Consider the following 21,665-nt stretch of genomic DNA (forward strand, 5'->3'; position numbering starts at 1 on the left):
AGTTGCAGTACCCCAGACAAGTGCAAAGCCAAGAATAACAGCACTGAATTGGGTTAAAAAAGCCAATTCACTTTATCTGAGATTGCTACTCCCAAAGCAAGCTCCATTGAGCTCCCCTTCAAGGCTCCTTGGTGGAGGGGGGCAAGCATGTGTCCAACACTCCAGCTTTTCAAAGGCTTACCCAAGGGACCAGTTCCTGTCTAACCTGACTGGGAACACTACCAGAACCTACATAGTTTGGATTCCTAGGGGCTGCTAAAAAAAAAAGGGAGAGTGGGCCGCATGCTGCAGAACCAGAGGGCATGCAATGAGGCAGAGGCCAGCACAGCTTGGTGAGATGGGGAGAAGGCACTGAACTCATGGCTCCTCTCTAGAAAGATAGGGAAAAAAGGGAGCCAACATTTGACAAGCTGGAGTTTTGGAGAACAGCCCAAGAGACCAGTATCTGTGTAGTCTGCCTCTGGGAGCTCATGGGGAGCCAACAGGCTTTGGATACCTGGGGAGCACTGAGAATGAAAAGGAGTGGGGAAGTGTTGCAACAGCACCAGCAAGCCTGTAGTACTGCAGAAAAACTCTAGAGGGGGCAAGAGATTATGAGCTCCTGAAGGAAATAGACAAACTTCCCTAATTAGGAAATTACACACAAGCCTAGAGAACCATATCACCCAAAAAAGATTCCAGATTCCTAGAATCTCTAGCCAAGGTGATTGGTGAAAGTCTTCCCCAGTATAAAGTCAGTCCATAAAGACTGGAAGAAGCAGTTGTTTATTCAAATGCATAAAACTCAGCAAAAAATCACAAAGTACATGAAGAAACAAGGAAACAGCCCAATCAAAGGATCAAAATAAATTTCCAGAAAGCAACAGAGATCTATGGATTACCAAAGACTTCAAAATAACTGTTGTAAAGAAAACAGTAACATCAACAAATGAGAATATCAACAAAGAGAAAGAGACTATAAAAAAAGAACTAAACAAGAAATTGTGAAGCTAGAGAACACAATAACTGAATTGAAAAATTCACCAGAAAGATGCAACAGCAGACTTAATCAAACATTGGATAGAATCAGCAAACTCAAAGACAAGTCATTTGAAACTGTCAAGTCAGAGGAGCGAAAAGAAAAAAGAATGAAAAAACTGAAGCATAAGGGACCTGTAGAGCCCATCAAGTGGACCAATACACATATTATGGGAGTTCCAAAAGAAGAGAGAGAGAGAAAAGGACAGAGAGCTTATTTGAATAAATAATGGCCAAAACTTTCCCAAACCTGAGGAAGGAAATGGACATCCAAATTCAGAAGCTCAAGATGTCCAACCAGGGTGAACCCAAAGAGGACCACACTGAGACACATTATAATCAAACTGTCAAAAGACAAAGACAGAGAATCTTGAAAGCAGCAAGAAAAGCAACCAGGCAAAGAGAGACCTCACGTTACCTTACTAATGGATTTCTCAGCAGAAATCTTACAGGCCAGAAGGGAGTGATATGATATATTCAAAGTGCTAAAATTAAGAAAAATGCCAACTAAGAATATTGTATCTGGCAAAACTGTCTTTCAAAAATGAAGGCGAAATAGACTTTCTAAAACAAACAAAAGCGGAGTTCATAACCACTAGACCTGCCTTTTAAGAAACGCTTAAGAAGTCCTGCAAGTTGAAACAAACGGACGTTAGACAGCAACACCAAAGCACATAAAAACATAAAAATAGCTGATAAGGTAAATATATTGACAAATAAAATACTGTGATACTGTAGTGGTGGTGCATAAAGCATTTTAAATCTGATATGTAATTTAAAAGACAACAGCATTAAAAATAACTAATTATAAAACTGTTAATGAACGCATAATACATAAAGATGTAATTTGTGACATCAATAAGAAAGTGGGAGTGGGGAGATATAAAAGAGTAGAATTTGTGTATATAACTGAAGTTATATGGTTATCAGCTTAAAAGAGATTGTTAGAACTATAAGATGTTTTATGTAAGCGCCATGGTAACCGCAAAGAAAACACCCGTGGAAGACACACAAAATAAAATGAGAAAGGAATCAAAGTACGTCGATACAAAAAAAAAGAAATACAGAGGGAGGCTGCAAGAGAAGAAAAGAGAAATTAATTAGCTGCAAGACAGAAAACAATTAACAAAATGGCAAAAATAAGTCCTTCCTTATGAATAGTAACTTTAAATGTAAATGAGTTAAACTCCTCAATCAAAAGACAAAGAGTGTCTAAATGGAATAAAGAAACAAGATGCAACTAAATTCTGTCTACAAGATACATGTAGGCTGAAATTGAAAGGATCAAAAAAGATATTACATGAAAATGACAGCAGAGGTGGTCATACTTAGACAAAAAGACCTGAGTCAAAACTATCACAAGAGACAAAGACATTATATAATGACAAAAGGGTCAATTCACCTGGAAGATAAACAATTATAAACATATTTTAGAAGATAACAATTATAAATGTACATACACGTACCATCAGAGCACCCAAATATATGAAGCAAACACGGACAGAATCGACAGGAGAAGTAGAGTAAAACAGTAATAGCAGAGTTTAATACCCAGCTGTCAATAATGGATAGAACAACCAGACAGAAGATCAATACGAAAACTGAGAACTTGAATATCACTATAGGACAAGTAGATCTAAAAGACATGAACAGAACACTCCAGCTTATAGCAGCAGAACACACATTCTTCTCAAGCACGCATGGAAAATTTTCCAGGAGAGATCACATAATAAACCACAAAACAAGTCTTAACAAACTTTAGACTGAAATCAAACCAAGTATCTTTTCCAATCACAATGGAATGAAACTAGAAATCAACAGCAGTTGGAAAGCTGGAAAATTCACAAATATGTGGAAATTAACACTCTTGAATAACCAATGTCAGAGAAGAAATTCCAAGAAAAATTAGAAATATCTTGAGACAAATAAAAACAAAAACACAATATACCAAAACTTATAGGATGAAGGAAAAGAAATACTAAGAAGGAAGTTTACAGCAGGAAGCACCTACATTAAGAAAAAAGATCTCAGGGGGCTGGCTCCATGGTGCAGCTGTTAAGTGTGCACGTTCAGCTTTGGCGGCCCAGGGTTTCGCCAGTTCAGATCCCGGGTGCGGACATGGCGCCACTTGGCAAGCCGTGCTGTAGTAAGCGTCCCACATATGAAGTAGAGGAAGATGGGCATGGATGTTACCTCAGGGCCAGTCTTCCTCAGCAAAAAGAGGAGGATTGGCAGCATATGTTAGCTCAGGGGTAATCTTCCTCAAAAAAAAAAAAAGAAAAGAAAAAAGATCTCAAATCAACAACCTACTTTTACACCTCAAGGAATGAAAAAAAGAAAAACAAACTAAGCCCAAAATTAGCAAAAGGAAGGAAGTAAAAAATATTACAGCAGAAATAAACAAGAAAATTAAAAAAAAATCAAAACTGGGGGCCGGCCCTGTGGCCGAGTGGTTAAGTTCGCGCACTCCGCTGCAGGCGGCCCAGTGTTTCGTTGGTTCGAATCCTGGGCACGGACATGGCACTGCTCATCAAACCACACTGAGGCAGCGTCCCACATGCCACAACTAGAAGGACCCACAACGAAGAATATACAACTATGTACCGGGGTGCTTTGGGGAGAAAAAGGAAAAAATAAAAAAAAAAATCTTAAAAAAAAAATCAAAACTAAGAGCTGATTTTCTGAAAAGATCAACAAAATTGGTAAGACCTTAGATAGACTAACTAAGAAAAAAAAAGAGAAGACACAAACTAAACCAGAAATTAAAGAGGAGACATTTCAACTGATGCCACAAAGACAAAGAGAATTCTAAGAGACTATCATGAAGAATTATACACCAACAAACTAACCTAAAAGAAATGGATCAATTTCTAGAAACAAACAATCCACCAAGACTGAATCATGAAGAAAATCGGAACTAGTAAGGGGTCATAAAAATCCCCCAAGAAAGAAAAGCCCAGGACCAAAGGGCTTTGCTGAAGAAATCTATCAAGAATTCAAAAAAAGAAAAAAAAAATTAATGCCAAACCTTCTCAAATTCTTCCCAAAAAAACTGAAAAGGAGGGAACATTTCCCAACTTATTTTATGATGTGAGCATTACTCTGATACGAAAGCCAGACAAATACACACATACAAAAAACAGACCAATATCCCTTATGGATATTGATGCAAAAATCCTCAACAAATATTAGCAAGCTGAATTCAACAACAGCACATTAAGAGGATTATACACCATGACTAAATGGGATTCATCCCTGTGATGGAAAGATGGTTCAACATACAAAAGTCAACAAACCTAATACAACATATTAACAGAATGAAGAAAATCACATGATCATCTCAACTAATGCAGAAAAAGGTAGACAAAATTAAATACTTTTTCCTGATAAAAACACTCCACAAACTAGGAATAGAAGAAAATTATCTAAACATAATAAAGGTCATATATGAAAATCCCACAGCTAACATGATATTCTATGGTGAAACACAGAAAGCTTTTTCTCTTAGATCTGGAACAAGGCTAGAATATTCACTCTTGCCACTTTTATTTAACACAGTACTGGCAGTCCAAAACAGAGCTCCTAGGCAATAACTAGAAATAAAAGGCATCCAAATTGGAAAGAATAAAGTAAAATGATCTGTTCAAAGATGACATAATCTGGGCCTTGTCCCGTGGCCCAGTGGTTGGGTTCGTGTGCGCTGCTTTGGCGGCCCAGGGTCCTGGGCGCGGACATAGCACCGCTCATCAAGCCATGCTGAGGCGGCATCCCACATGCCACAACTAGAAGGACCCACAACTAAGAATATACAACTATGTACCAGGGGGCTTTGGGGAGAAGAAGGAAAAATAAAATCTTTAAAAACAAAAAAAGAAGATGACATCATCTTATATGTAGAAAACCCTAAAGATTCCACAAAAAAACTATAAGAACTAATAAACAAATTCAGTAAAGTTGCAGGATACAAAAGTCAACACTCAAACATCAGTTGCATTTTGATACGCTAATATACATTTGTATATAATGTATGTAATATACAATGTATATAATGTAATGTAAATATATAATGTAATGTAAAATATTTCTCTATAATTTTTCTATAATTCATATTTTTCTATAATTTATATATTATATAATTTATATAATAAAATAAAACTATATAAATATAAAAATATATATTTATGTATTACTTATTTTATATTTTATATACATACTAATACACATTTTTATACACTAATAATGAACAATTCAAAAAGGAAACTGAGAAAACAATCCTATTATAATAATATTAAAAAAACGATAAAATACTTAGGAACAAACTTAACCAAGACTGTGAAAGAGCTGTGCACTGAAAACTACAAAACATTGCTGAAAGAAATTAATGACACAAATAAATGGAAAGATAACCCATGTTTATGGATTGAAAGACTTAATATTGTCAAAATGTCTATACTACCCAAAAGCGATCTTCAGATTCACTGCAATCCGTATCAAAAAATCCCAATGGCATTTTTTACTGAAATAGAAAAAAAACCATCCTAAAATTCACATGGCATCTAAAAAGGACCCCAAATAGCCAAAACAACCTTGATAAAGAAGAACAAGGATGAAGATCTAACACATTCTGTTTTCAAAACATATTACAAAACTACAGTAATCAAAATAATATATTGCCATAAAGACAGACATACAGATGAATAGAACAGCACAGAGAGCCCAGAAATAAACTCTTGCATGTATGGTTACATTATCTTTGACAAAAGGTGCTGGGACTACACAATGGAGAAAGGATAGTCTCTTCAATAAATGGTGCTGAGAAAAGTAGATATCCACATGCAAAAGAATGAAGATGGACCCTTATCTTACACCATATACAAAAAGTAACTCAAAATGGATCAAACACCTAAATCTAAGACATGAAACTATAAAACTCTTTTTTTTTCTTTTGAGGAAGATTCCTCTTTTTGCTGAGGAAGACTGGCCCTGACCTAACATCCGTGCCCATCTTCTAATTTATATGTGGGACGCCTGCCACAACATGGCTTGCTAAGCGGTGCCAGGTCCACACCCGGGATCCGAACCAGCGAACCCCAAGCCGCCAAAGCGGAACGTGCAAACTTAACTGCTGTGCCACCTGGCCAGCCCCTATAAAACTCTAGAAGAAAACATAAGAGAAAAGGTTTGACTTTGGAATGAACAATGATTTCTTTGACATGACACCAAAAGCATAAATAAACAAACTGGACTACAACAAACTTAAAAATTTTTGCACAGCAAAGGAAACAATTAAAAGAGTGAAAACACAGGGCCCAGCCCCGTGGCTGAGTAGTTAAGTTCGCGCGCTCCGCTTCGGCTGCCCAGGGTTTTTGTCAGTTCGGCTCCTGGGCACGGACATGGCACCACTCATCAGGTCATGTTGAGGCGGCATCCCATATAGCACAACCAGAGGCACTCACAACTACAATATACAACTAGTACAGGGGGCTTTGGGGAGAAGAAAAAAAAAAAAAGATTGGCAACAGATGTTAGCGCAGGTGCCAATCTTAAAAAACTAAAATAAAATAAAAGTAAATGTTGGTGAGGATGTGGAGAAATTAGAACCCTAGTTCTAAAGTGGAGCAGCCACTACAGAAAACAGCTTGGAGGTTCCTCAAAAAATTAAAAATAGAATTATCATATGATCTAGCAATCCCACTTCTGGGTGCATATAAGAACTGAAAACACAATCGCAAAAAGATAATTTGCACACTCATGTTCAATGCAGCACTATTCACAAGAGTCAAGATATGGAAACAACCTAAATGTCTGATCCTGAATGTCCATTAAGAGAGGAATGGATTAAAAAAATGTGATATGTACACAAAATAGACTATTACTCAGTTTCAAAAAAGAGGGAAATCCTGTCATATGCAAGGGCATGGATGCACCTTGAGGACATTATGCTAAGTGAAATAATCTAATCACAAAAAGACAAATACTGCATGATTTCATTTATATGACGTCTCTAAAGTAATCAAACTCAGAAAAACAGAAAGAGGAATGGGGGTTGCCAGGGCCTGAGGGAAGAAGGAAACGGGGAGCTGTTGTTCACTGGGTATAGTGTTTCAGACATGCAAGATGGAAAAGTTCTAGAACCTGTTATACAACAATGTGCATACAGTTAATACTGTAATATACACTTTAAACTTGTTCAGAGGGTAAATTTACACGTTTTTAGCACAATAAAAATAAAGCATTGATACATGCTAAGTAAAAGAACCAAAGACAAAGTACCACATATTGATGATTCCATTTATATGAAATGTACAGAATAGGCAAATCTATAGATTGAGGAGAAATGGAGATTGATAAAGGGTACAAGGTTTCTTTCCAAGGTGATACAAATGTTCCAAAATTAATCATGTTGCTGGTTGCACAAGTCTGTGAATATACTAAAACCACTGAAGTATAAACTTTAAAAAGCTGAACTTTATTGTATGTGAATTACATCTCAATAAAGCTCTTAGAAAACAGAATCTACTGTGGTAAACAACTTTGAGAAATCTTATTTTTAAGGACAGTCAGTTTTATCCGCAATAACTGCACTGTATAGTTATCTTGAAAGACTTGTGTTGTTTTCCTTCTGCTTCTAAGGTAGGATACCCTGGTACTTCAGGGTTTTTAAAATTTATCCTCAAACTTCATTCCAGAAGGGATATAAGACATCTCAGGCCTTCAAACAAGTACTACAGGACGTTTTCGGTCTTTCAAAAGCATGGCCCTTTTGTATACATAACAGGTGGACCTTCCTTAAGTTGTGGTCAAAGGCAGCTTAACATTCAATAAAATCTAGTTGCTTTCTATGCACTAATGACTGGATTTAAATCTTAGGCTCAGAGCCTCTCAATTACCTACAGTACCAGACTGAGTCCCAAAAAGTTCATAGATTTTAAAAGGTAGGAAATGGGGATCAGAAACAAAATATTCTTGAGGCTTATTAAAAAAAAAAAAAAAAAAGCTTCTGGTAAAACAATTTCTGAAAATATTGGAAACCTGGTCCTCAAAATTCAGACCCTTCTACAAAAAGCCCCTTCTTCACTTCAAGTAATAATCCTTCCTTCTCAATTTACGCTTAGTCCTCCCATTAAAAACAGACCAACTTCAGAAGGGCATAATTATCATCACTTCCTCTGATCGCTTTCTATCAGTCAAGAGTCCTTACCTGGTTCGGGGAGCTCAGGCTGAGGAGTCAAACTGGGAATTCCTGGCTCCTTTTCCATCCCCACAATGCTGGCATTGGATTTATCACAAACATTCAAGCATGGCCCAATTGAATCTAAGCGGCCGTCATGACTTGGATCTGTCAGTGCATCCTCTAGTGTGTTCGTCGAAGGAGGCGGTCTGTGCTCTGGGAACTCATCCCTCTTCTTTACAGGGTCAGCAGGAAGCAAGACCCCAAAGGCACCCTCAGAATTTTCTTTCTCTCTAAATCTATTAGTGCGCTTACGAGGTTTAGTGCGCCTTTGGTTTAAACGCTGCCACCGCTTTTTAGGCACCACTTGATTTATACCATTGGGTTCATCATTCTCACTGTTCATTTCAGAATCTAGCTCTGGGCCTTTTCTGTTTTCAAAAGAGGAGCCTTTTTCAGGAATTTTATCAGGGTCAGATTGGTTGACTTTGTTATCAAAACGAACATCAGAAAAATGGGCACCATCTTCATTTGTTAAATGGCCCATTAATTGAAGGGGTTCTTCTTTACCAGGGTCTTCTGCCCCACCCCTTGAGGAGCCTTTCTCTGAACCCCCACTCTCTCTGTCTCCCTGCAGTGCAGCCTCAAGAGTCACAGCTGGAAGCCGGTTCAATTTTCTTTTGCGCTCTGTCTTTAAGGCTTTACGGTTCACTGTGTTCTTTCCCATCTGGGCTGAAAAACCATCTCGCAATTTGGCTGATGGCTTCGATCGCCCGCAGTTGCGCCTAGTAACACAGTTTGAACGACTTTTGCCAGAAGCAGGGAGGTCTCTTCTGTCAGACATTAAGCCAGGCAGGGAGGCAGACAACTCCCCAGACAGTGCAGAGTCACCCCCACTAGGGCTAGGACGGATTGGGTCCTGAGTGCCATCTTCATTTTTTTCTAAATTCTGAGTAGGGCCTCCTGAAACCAAGACCTTAGAAGCCCCTACAGGACTACTGGTAGAACAATCCCCAACACCAGGACTCCGATAGGAGACCAAGTTTTGAGCAGTCATCAACCGTTGCTCCTTGGTCTTACTATCATGCATATCTTTCAACATCATTAATAACGTACTAAATTTGTAGTCTGGTTCAATAGGTATATGATTCTGACCAGGGGCAGAAGAAAAAAGTAATGGTTTTGATGGCTTTGATGTTCCAGAGTCACTGACATCTTCACTTAGGGATCTATAAGAGAGTTCCTTCAACTCTGACAGAACATGTTTCACCACTGCCGTTTCTATGTCACTTGAATCCCTGGTTTTCTCATGCATGTTGCTCAGTAGTTTTAGTCCATCCACTTTCCCGCTTTTGGAAATGCTAGTCAAAGGAGAGCCTTTGATATCAGAAGAACAGCATTTCAAACTGCAGTCCTCATTTGTAATTAGAGGTTCTAAAACAACTGGATTTTCTTTATGTTTGCACTTTATACTTCGGATCTTGGGGGGTTTGCTTTTTGAATGTAAGAGAGTTTGATTTGTAGCACCCCCCTTCATTAGTGAGTTCTCAGTGGAAATGCTTGATGGTGTGTTAAATTTTGGAGAGAGACTATCATTTCTAAAATCTGATTGGGTTTTGCGGACAAGAGTGGACACTTTAAGATCAGAGAGATTAACCTGAGATGTCTCAGTTCCAGGCTCTGCTGTCTTGGTACAATCTGTGAAGTGGTCTGTATGTGAGTTAGTAATGAGGGACTTCTGCTTTGCTTTTACCTTAGTGTTTGTGGCAGGATACCTAGAGTACTTTATCTTTTCATCTTTCTGCACAGATAACATGTTCTCTGTTCTATCAAAAGCATCAGTAATTTCAAGGACACTGTTATCAGACTCTGAACTGTGATCTATGGGATCCAGGTCACTGCTTCCATCATCAGAAGTGGTACAGATACTAATAGAATCACTTCGCTTTTCTTCATCACCTGCTCCAATATAGCAGAGCTGCACTTTTGAACTACATACCAGACCTCGTTGGAGTTTCTTCTTCTCCCCAGAACGTTTAGAGATCAAGGCACCCTCAGACAAGCCCAGTAAAGAGTCACAATTTGAAGTCTCAAATTCTTTCTTTGCAGTGTTTTTCGCACAAGAAGAAAACAGGAAACTTCCCGGGGCAGTGCTGGACCCTGTGAGGCTGTTTGCTATTCGGGAAAGCTCATTCGAGGCCTGCTTATCAGACACATCCCCAGAAATAAAGTTGAGGCCAAGGTTCTCTGGAATCTTTCCCCTCCGTTCTTCCTTATGTGCTTCAAATTGCATGTGGCCCTTTTTCACACTAGTCCTTTTTGGATTATCAGAGCTCTTTCTGGCTCGAGACTTAGCACAAGGCTTTTCCTTCTCATCTCCAGAATGTTCTGAGTCAAAAGCCAGAGATTTCAAGCAGCCATTAAGCAACAGGTCATGTTCTGATTCAGGATCATTTGTACAATCCTCAAATGGCATATCTTCCTCACTGTCCAACTTGATTGAACTGGTGACACACTTTCGGTTCTTCGACCCTTTGGGAACATCATACTGTTCAGCAAGACCAACACTGGCTTCCCATTTACTCAAAATTTTCTGAGGAACCTTAAATTTAAAGGAGAAAAAGATTATCATGTATCAAAGAAATAAGAGGGAAAACAGGGAGATGACCACTGAATATCTCTCAAATCAGAAGTTTTTCCAGGCCTTGCTGCACTTCTTCAAGGCCCCCTTATGGGGCTGGCCAGGTAGTTAGCACCCACAGCTCACCGAGAACCTAACTAATGGGGATTCCTCAACACCATTTCTACCACTAAGATCTATCATTAGAGGAAAGATTGATCCCATAAACTCTCCATTCTTCTTGTCTTTATAAGCACTAAGTTATGGACCATAACTTAGACTACAACACAACACTACTAATCAACATTACATTACTAAATCAAGGAATAACGAGACCCTTCCTACTTACTCCTCTACACCTTAGAATAAGGGTATATTTTCTTCCTGACTTATGAAGGCCAAGCACTTGTTCAGTTGCATAAAAGAGAAAGCAAACGGCTAAAGAAGATGAATACGGAAAAGTGAGGACAGGCGAAATGAGTGAGTCCGATCTGCCCGAGGAGACCTGAAACTTGAACCTCTGGTTATCACTAGGCATTTGGCTAGTCAAGATTCTTCTATATATGTTACAGACAATCTGGATTACAACCTTATAACCAAGTAATCTTCTGGGCTTAATCACGGAGTACAGAGACACCAAAACACCCTGGGTATAACAAATTACATAGGCTCTTTCCTTGATTCCTCACAGCATGAAGACATTGAGGTTCTATGAAAGATACCTAATTTACAAGACTCTTATTTCCCTCCTTGCCTTCATACAATAGATATTAGTCAAGGTTCTAACTATCAGTTAGTGTTCACAAATACTTTAATACTTGTGAAAGGGATGTTCTGCTGAGCCCGTAAAAATTCAGGTCACTAGATGGTAGCTTCCTCTTATAAAGCAATAAACCAATCATTTGGTTTATTTTATAGACACACACCCTCCCCCCAACTAATTCTCATGACTGAGACCAGAGTAAATCAATTTTCCAAAACCTGAAAATCCTAGCGAACTCCTCTGAAAAGGAGGGTTAATCTATATAGCTAAAGGCTTGACACAAAAACTGACACTTCCCCGCCACCAACCACCCAACTAGTAGAAAAGATGCAGTTAGCCTCCTTCACGCTAACAACAGCACATACTAGTGGTTTTGGAGCATCAACTTTATGACATTAAACATTTATAATTATTTCTAATCTTCACAACAGTTCTATAAGGTACATACTACTACACTAGTTTTAGTGATAAAAACGCTAAACCTCAGAGAACTCAAGTTAAAACTAGCAGGGACTGCATACTGACATTACATTATCGTGATTGTGATTTTTATAAAATAGTCTAAAAGTATTTATACACAGAGAAGTACAAAATACCAATCTAAGAGGAACTATTTCTCCTTCTACAACTGACTATAAAATAATAATAAAAGAAATAAGCCAAAATTTTACTTGGCCAACTTCAACACAAAACATCAAGCAAACAAAACAAAAACATAATGTTCTTTTGATTAAAACATAACCAGGTTTAAAACTGCAAGCTTAAGCATTAACAACCACATACAAGAACCAAAACAACAAACAAAACAAAAATGTTTAAAGGCTTATCTTTCTCATTTTTAAGAGAAATAATCCAGAAAGTAAGAAGTAGAATATTTCATTTTGATGATCATTTTCTTCTTACATAAGATACAAACAGAGAAGATTGGTAATGCCATTTTGTAGTGTCACATCTAAGTGACATGGCAAAGTTAGCTGAAATCATTTCTCAAAAAGTTCAGTATAAATATTTAGAAGGCTAGCCCATCTCATCCGTGCAAAAAACCTTGCTTTCTACCTATTTTCTCACAAATATTCTACTACCAAAGCAAATAGCTTATATTTCAAAAATATAATACTTCTTCCTTCCTTCCTGTCCACACCTAAGAAGATAACTTGAGAGGTATTTGGTTTTTTGTTTGATTGTTTTTTACCTTATGCCTGTATCCTTTTTCTTTCTGCTTCCCTCTTCTCCTAAGGACAGGTAGTTCTTCAAATTGATGTCTGCCTTCAAACATGACGATTGCTTTTCCAGCCACCCAGGCTCTCTCAGAAGGGTCTCCGAAAGCCTCCACGTAGTACTGTCGATAGGGCCTCCGGTTGGAAACTACATAAGGATAAGAACCAGTGTCATTACTGTACAAGGATGACTGTTCATCATCAAAAGAACAGCCGCACCACTTTTGCCAAAAAGCCTCTATTTACAAAAGAAAAAAAAAATCAAGCTAAAAAAATCTGGAGAATAAGAAACCCTTAGGTCAGATAGAAAGAAAATTTTCAAACATTCAATTCATGTGGCAAGAAAATACTTAAGAGTTTATGAAAGAACTCAATGGTTTGGTCTGTTGATATGCTATATATTCCAAACCAATTAGAGGTTGATAAGCTAATCACAGAACAAATTAATATCAACCAACTAAGTTCCATTTACCATCACTCTATATTACCAGAAAATACAAAAGGCATATAATAATCTGCAGCACCACAAATACAATAATCAACGAGAAGTAACCACCAAACAAACATGATGCTAAAGTAGAATGAGGAAGAAATGCTTCAAACCCACGCCATGCATGATGTGCTAATATTTTTGGAGTAGCTACTCTAGGCCAGGCAGTGCACGAGGTGCATTGTGAGGATTCTTTGTAATAACCAACTCATTAAGAAAAAAGTAGTATGATCCCCATTTTACACACAGTAAGTCCAATGACTTCAGAGAGGGAAAGTTCAGAGTGAAACATTGGCTTTGAAGAGAAACTGGAACATCACATTTCAAAATACAGAAACCAAAAAAGAGGGTTGGCCCCGTGGACTAGTGGTTAAGTTCAGCAGCCTCCACTTCAGCAGCCCAGGTTCAGTTCCTGGGCATGGACCTACACCTCTTGTCAGCGGCCATGCTATGGCAGTGACCCACATACAAAATAGAGGAAGACTGGCAGAGATGTTAGGTCAGGGCAAATCTTCCTCAGCAAAAAAACAGGTAAATAAATAAATAAAAATAGAAGCACCAAAAAGAAAAAAAAAAGAAGAAGAAGAAGAAAAAGGGAATCCCAACAGCAACAAAAACAAAAACAAAAACAATCCAGTTATTCAACAGTTTCTTGGGTGTCCGAAGTTCTCTGCAAACAACTACCAAAAAGAACTCAATCTCATCCAGAAAAGATTATAATGAAATTTATCTATATACATTCCATACACTTAGCATTTTTCATACTAGTAAAAAATGTCACAAAAGAAATATAGTTAGGGCTACACAAGGTTTAATGATTTGTGTCTTTTTAGAAAAGGAAATCAATCATCTGATATAAAAATTTACTTTGGGTCAGCCCCATGGCCAAGTGGTTAAGTTCACATGTTCTGCTTCAGCGGCCCAGGGTTTCACTGGTTTGTATCCTGGGCGCAGACATGGTACCACTCATCAGGCCACGCTGAGGTGGCGTCCCACACGCCACAACTAGAAGGACCCAGAACTGAAATGTACAACTACGTACTGGGGGTATTTGGGGAGAAAAAGCAGGAAGGGAAAAAAGGAAGATTGGCACCTGAGCTGACAATTGTCGCCAATCTTAAAAAAAGAAAAATTACTTTAACTCACATCTAATTCCCTTACAACAGCCATATCCTGTTTCAAAACACAAAAAGGAATCCAAACATCTCTCTGAAGAAAAACACAGCCTACTTCCTTCAGAATGAAGAAAGAAAAGAAAAAAAAACAAAGAAGAAAAAGAAAGAAGAGGAGAGATTTATAAACTGAACTTTAGAACAAGTACAAGGAGCTGTGACTACTTTCAAAACTCTTGTCTCTGCAGAAATTGGAAGAGTAGCCAAAATGTCAACTATATTTCAATGGCAGCTTCTTTATAAATGCTAATTTCAAAACTATACAACCAAAGAATGAAAAGTACCTATGAGTTCTCATAAACTTTAGTTGAAATGGTTGTTTTGCTACAAAATATAGCTTAATAATAAAATTACAACCTGGTTAAATTTTTTGTTTTTTAGTTTATTCTAAAAACAATTTCTGTGAAAAAACTGAACTCCTGAGTCTCTCTACCTATTATATTAAATCCTTCAATAGAAACAACCTACAAAAGGGGATTAAAACTGGTAAAATATCTATGTACCTATATAGAGGTTCTTAAAGTCAATCTGAGAAGTAAATCATTCTCCCATAAATGAATAACTTCAACTAATACAGACTGACCACTTATGATGTATCAGCACTATACAGAGGACAGAAAAGAACTCACCACCTGGTAACAGATATATAAATACATTATGCTAAAAGGGCAAGATAACTGCAATAATATGAACATTCACTTTTTAAAAATAACACTAAAAAGTGGCAATCATTAATTGGAGGATAAATGGGACACCTGAGCAGAATTTTTTAAAGGTAAACAGTTTTACAAGGGAAGAACTCCAGTATGAGGGTCCAGAACTCTCAAAGGCATGAATGAATAAAACAAACACAACAGCTGCGAACTACAAGCAGTTCAGAACACTAAATCATAACGTGAAAGGAAAGGGAAACTAAGCAGGTAAGCAGTGGCCAGAGCTGAAAGAGCTTGGATTACATGTCAAGAGCTTGACAATTATCCTGTTGGCAATGAGGAACCTCATTTAAACTATGGAACCATGGGCTCGGTTCTGCATCTTAGAAAGATAAATTTCCTCAACCTCTGAATAACACATTTAAGAGGAAACAGAGAGGAAATTCGCTAGACCACAGATACCAAAATTGTGTACATGTGAGATGACTAGAACCTAAACTAAGGGAGTAGCAATGGGAATTAAAAGAACAAAATTTGAAAGATGTTTTCAAAAAGACAAATCAAAAGGCCGTGACATATAATAAAAAGTCAGGCAGAAAAGACATTTGATCACCAATGTTCATATTCATAGCAGCATTATTCACAATAGCCAAGAGGTGGAAACAGCCCAACAGTCCACTGAAGGATGAATGCGTGAACAAAATGTGGTATTACATACAATAGAATATTGCTGAGCCTTAAAAATGAATGAAATACTGACACATAATACAACATGGATTAACCTTAAAGATATTACGCTCAATGAAATAAGCTAGACACAAATGGACACAGATTATTTGACTCTACTTATATGAGGTACCTAGAATAGTCAAATTCATGGAGAAAGAAAGCAGAATAGTGGTTACCAGGGGCTGGAGGTTATTGTTCAATGGGTACAGAGTTTCAGTTTAGGAATATGAAAAAGTTCTAGAGATGGATAGTGGTAATACCAGCAAGCACAACAATGTGAATGTACTTAATACCACTAAACTGTACACTTAAAAATGGATAAAATGATAAATTTGTTACGTATGTTTTACCACAATAAAAAGAAGTCAAATAACAAGTGTTAGTGAGGATATGGAGAAATTAACTCTCATCCACTCCTGGTGAGACTGTAAAAGGGTACAGCAGCTTTTCAAAACACTCTGGCAGTACCTCAAAAAGCTAAAGAGAGTTACCATTTGAGCCAGCAATTCTACTCCTGGCTATATACATAAAAATACGAAAACATATGTCCACACAAAAACTTACATACAAATATTCATAGCAGCACTATTCATAATAGCCAAAAGTTGGCTATCATTCATCAATCCAATGTCCAATGACTGATGAATTCACAAATAAAATGTTGTCTTATCCATACAGTGGAATATTATTCACATCATAAAAAGGAATGAAGTAGTGATACATAGACAGACCTTGAAAACATTAAGCTAAGTGAAAGAAGTAGTCACAAAGGAACACCTATTATATGATTCCATGTACACGAAATGTCCAGAAGAGGCAAATCTATAGAGACAGACAGTAGATTACTGATTGCTTAAGACAAAGCGGTAGGAAGGAGTGAGAAGACTAGGGGGAGGGTAGCCAGAGAGTATAGAGTTTCTTTTTGGGATGAGGAAAATGTCCTAAAAGTGACTGTGGTGTTGGTTACACAACTTTGTGAATAAACCAAAAACCACTGAATTGTACATATTAAAGGGGTGAATTGTATGTTATGTGAATTATATATATATATATTTTTTTGAGGAAGATTAGCCCTGAGCTAACTGCTGCCAATCCTCCTCTTTTTGCTGAGGAAGACTGGCTCTGACCTAACATCCATGCCCATCTTCCTCCACTTTATATGTGGGACGCCTACCACAGCATGGCGTGCCAAGCAGTGCCATGTCCATACCCGGGATCCAAACCGGTGAACCCCAGGCCGCCAAACTGGAACGTGCACACTTAAACACTGCGCCACCAGGCTGGCCCATGAATTATATCTTAATAAAACCATTTGAAAAAGAAAAAAGAACTTGATGGCATAGGGCACAAGAAGAAAAGGATCACTCCTAGGTATTTGGTTTGGGTGACTAAATGGTAGTGATCTAGTCACTAAAGCAGGAAATGAGAAAGAAAGTACTGGTTTGAGAAGGAAAAGAATTAGGTAAGTTTTAAACAAGCTTAGGGAAATAGAGTGAATGGGAGATTTCAGTGCATTCAGAAATGGCTGGCACACCTGGAAGTGGAGAAAGTCGATGATTCCTGCAAGCATGATTATGAGAGAAGGTGAAAGCTGTCACAGGAAGACAGAGTCATAGGTAGGGTTTTTAGGACAATAGGTTTATTCAAATATTAGTTTCTTTCAGTACTATTAAGAGCCACACTAATTCTTTGCTCTAGTAAAACAAGTTAAGAAGGATCCTTTTAGGGGCCGGCCCCATGGCCAGTGGTTAAGTTCATGAGCTCTGCTTTGGAGGCCCAGGGTTTTGCCGGTTCGGATCCTGGGTGCAGACATAGCACCGCTCATCAAGCCATGCTCAGGCAGCATCCCACATGCCACAACTAGAAGGACTCACAACTAAAAATATACAACTATGTACTAGCGGGCTTTGGGGAGAAAAGGAAAAAATAAAATCTTCAAAAAAAAAGAAGAATCCTTTTAAAAACTATTATTAAATAACACTAAAAGTGGAAATATTTAAAGGAAAACAATGCAGACTGAATAGGCAAATTTAGTTTTGCTTCCTTCTGAAATCCCACTAAAAGACCAGTTTCTAAAAGGAACAAATACAAAGGAAAAAGGTACAGGGGAAAAAACAATAAAAATTTGCAAAAGTTGAAAGTCAGATGGTGAGAAGACTTAAACCAAAGAGAGGTGAATGGGCCACCCTTGAGAAAAACTAGCAAGCAATCTGATTTACCCCCAGATTACTTTGCAAAGGGTACCTCAGAAGCACAGAAAGGTCTAAAAACAAGACTGGCTCAAAGTCTGTTCCAAGATGAAGTTATAATATTTCCAGGTCAAGATGAAGAACTGAATAAACACTTCTAAATTCACTCTCCCTTCTAATCTCCACTAAAGTTACAGTAAAGAGATTGTCAAAAGATAAGCCCATTGGGGCAGGGAGAACAAGAAAGGACAGCTGAGTGTAATTACATAGCTATGAAGGTATGCTACACAGTGTTGGAAGCTGGAAAGCACATGGATGAGTATTATGGTAACTAACTTAATAGATCCAAGAGCACCAAATCCTAGGCCATCAGTGAGCAAAGCCAAGAACCAACTGCATCTACACAGCATGCGCTCAAAAGGCCCAGGAACTGGCAACAACTTGTACCTCTGGAGTTTGGGAGGACAAAATACAGAGGATTAGTTGAAAGCTGTCAGGCAGCCTTGGATACCTACATTTCCTCCTCCACTCCAACCACTGGATCATTGCCTCTTTCCTTCCCTCAGGAGAAGACTAGAGGTTTTTCCACCAGATGGGGTGAAACAGAGGGTCTCTAGACTGAGCAACACCAGGTACAGTCTAGGAGTGTAACTATACCAAAAATAGAGAGAGGGAGTGAACTGAATGTTAAAACCACCCAGTCGTCATCCCACTGAGCTCCCAGAACACAAGAAGCCAGATTCTTATTCTCTAAGAAGGAGACTAAGGAGTCTTCTCTGGGGAGTCTCACCAAGCCAGGAAAAAAATGGAAAAGCTACTGACAAGGAATTTGGAGTGGGAGGTGAGTCATCCTACAAGAAAATTAAAGGTTGAGGAGCTCCACACCTTCAGAAGTGCCCATGTGCTCTTTAGTCTTCACTCTTGAACACAGATCTGAGAAAAGTCTCAAACATAAAACACAGAGAAGAAAGGCACAAACAGTGAAAAAAAAAGGAACTTGAAACAAACAGACTGTACAGAGGAGAAAATTTCACAAAAGCTACTATTAATATCCTCAGAAATAAAAAGGATATTGCACTCATGAAATAAGATATAGAAAATAAAAAGGAATTCTTGAAAATTAAAAACAGGAGCAGAAATGTAAAACAAAAAAGGATCTGAAGACATAGGTTGAGGGAACTCCCTATAAAGTAGAGCAGAACAACAAAAATGTAACAAAAAAGATGAAAAAATTATGAAGTCCAGGGTAGGAAAGTCAACATCTGAATAAGAGCTATAGGAAGAGAGAATAAACAAAGAGAAGGAAATAATCAAAGAAATAATTCAAGAAAATGCCCCAGAACTAAAAAAACTAACAAGATGTTCTAGTGCTCACAGTAAATGGCAACTATTTATGCACTGGTAAAGCTAAAAACTTGGGACCCATACTGAGATACAGAAACCTGGGAGCTAGAAACCTCAGGACTTCAATCTCCATTATCTATCCATTACCAAATCACATAAATTTTGTCTTGTAAGTTGAGACAAGAGAGCCAAGTACCCACTACAAGGAATGAAAACAGACTCACAGTAAGGTAAACACGAATGACAAACATTAATGTACAAGTGAAATTACACAAGATTGTAACCTATCATTAACTCAATAATACAAAAAAAAAAAACACAACAGACTCACAGTAAGGTATAGCCTTGTGAACTACAGGAACAAAGAGAAGAATCTACAAGCTTTCAGAGAGAGAGGGACAAAAGTCACATACAAAATCTCAGAAATCAAAATCATCTCAGATTTAATAGCAACGGTGGAAGCTAGAAGACAATGGAGAAATGCCTTCCAAATTATGAGCAAAAATTATTTTCAGCCTAGTATTTCATACTAGCCAAATTATTAAAACAAGTGTAGGAAAAGAATAAAAATATGTTCAGATAATGCAAGGTCTCAAAAAATTTATGTCCCATACCCCCTTTCTCAGGAAACTATTAAAGAACTTGTTATACATTTAAAATGAGTGAGTAAACCAAAAACAAGGAAGACATGGAATTCAACACAAGGGAGAGTTGAAGGGAATTCTCAAGATGACAGCTGTTCACCACACGAAAAAGGTAACTAGTGTAGACTGAAGGAATATATAAGGTTCTAAATGAGATTTCCTCAAGATGATGAAAATGACAAATTATCGATGTATCAGATCATGGGGAGAAAATAAAAACTAGGAGGAGATTTTTACTATGAATTAGTAATAAATACACAGAATACTAAGAACCCTCTCCCTCACCAAAACACACACACACAAAGATAACTGCAGGAAAAACAAGAGGTTGTGAGAACAAAGTAAGCACAGGACACTGCCTGGCTAAGCTGAAAAGATAACAATGTACACAGTGAATTCCTAACCAAAATTACAATATAATAGGGAAGACGGGAGGATGCCAGAGATAGGCTAAGAGGTGGGGCCCAATGCAAGGATGAAAACTGACTAATCTACAACTTCTATAATGAGAAGTAAAAAATAGTCCAGAAGGACAGAATTCTGAGATACAGAAGTAAATATCAAACGATCCAGCTAAAAGAGTTGAAGGTACTTAAAGGGAGGGGTGTAGCCACAGCAGACTGTTTTCCTAATGGTGCTTGTAGAATTAACCATTTGACTTTTTAAATTATATGCAGTACATATGATAAAGTAAATAATGACTAAAAATGATTTCATAAAAATGTGAGTTTTGTAACATCATTTGAAATACTTGGCTTTGCTAAGAAAACAATAAACATGAATGATCACAAAAATATGAACACTGCACTACAATTTTTTATTTTTACACTGACATCAACTAATAATTGGTACAAAGTAATATCTGTTGAATCTCTGTAAAGTGTATGTGGTGTTTACTGTACTACTCTTCAATTTGTCTACAGGTTTGAAACTTTCAAAATAAGAAGTTGGAGGGGGAAGTTATACTGCTACAAAAGAGTCAGACATCAATAGTGGTCACAGTTTCAGTGAGGTGGGAAACAAGATTAGTTTGATAGCAGTCCATCCAAAATTTCCTACTACTAGGCAATGCCATTGCAAGACTGGTGGTGATTCCACCAGGTATGTGCTATGAAAAAGATGAACAGAAAAGGGAGCACACTCAAAGAAAAATGGAGAGTTAACTACTAAAAGCATTTAATTAAGCTTTCCAGAACTAGGCTGACTACAGTTTGCCATAAACTATAGAGAAAAGACAAAAATGAAAAATACAAAGAGAGAATAGAAAAAGTAAGTAATATGACATAACTAGCTGTAAGGTTAAATAAATCCGTTTTAACATATTTTATCATTTCTCCAATAGGAAGCTATATAAATTTAGCCTTTCTGGGAAGCTCTCTTCAATTTTAAGAGTTTTAACCTTTTTTAGCCGGAAAAAAACATGTTGTCTTCCTGCCAGTAATGGCACTTGCTCTCTGGTATAACCCCATTCTTGACTCAGAGAAACAGGCTAGATAGGAATCCTCAAGTATACCACATATCAAACCTCCAAACACAGCACCCTCACCCACCCCTAATAACACTAGAAGAATGCTGCTCCTCCTCCCATCAAGGCAAATTCCTTACTGTGATATGAATCCTATCCATCTCTTCCCTTCTCAGAAATCCTATGTTATG

General features: G+C 37.7%; 1 protein-coding gene across 6 annotated transcripts in view; it reads right to left on the minus strand.

Moving 5' to 3' along the window:
• Window positions 1-21,665, minus strand: part of NSD1 (nuclear receptor binding SET domain protein 1) — a 164,196-nt gene that overhangs the window by 59,674 nt on the left and 82,857 nt on the right. For all 6 annotated transcript variants that reach the window (XM_046667133.1, XM_046667136.1, XM_046667132.1 and 3 more), the window contains 2 exons: window positions 12,764-12,936; window positions 8,219-10,790 (listed from right to left, as the gene is read on the minus strand). In XM_046667133.1, the coding sequence (XP_046523089.1) occupies window positions 8,219-10,790; window positions 12,764-12,936 (2,745 nt within the window). The remainder of the gene's footprint in view (window positions 1-8,218; window positions 10,791-12,763; window positions 12,937-21,665) is intronic.

This window comes from Equus quagga, chromosome 7 (assembly GCF_021613505.1).
Source record: "Equus quagga isolate Etosha38 chromosome 7, UCLA_HA_Equagga_1.0, whole genome shotgun sequence".
NCBI lineage: Eukaryota > Metazoa > Chordata > Mammalia > Perissodactyla > Equidae > Equus > Equus quagga.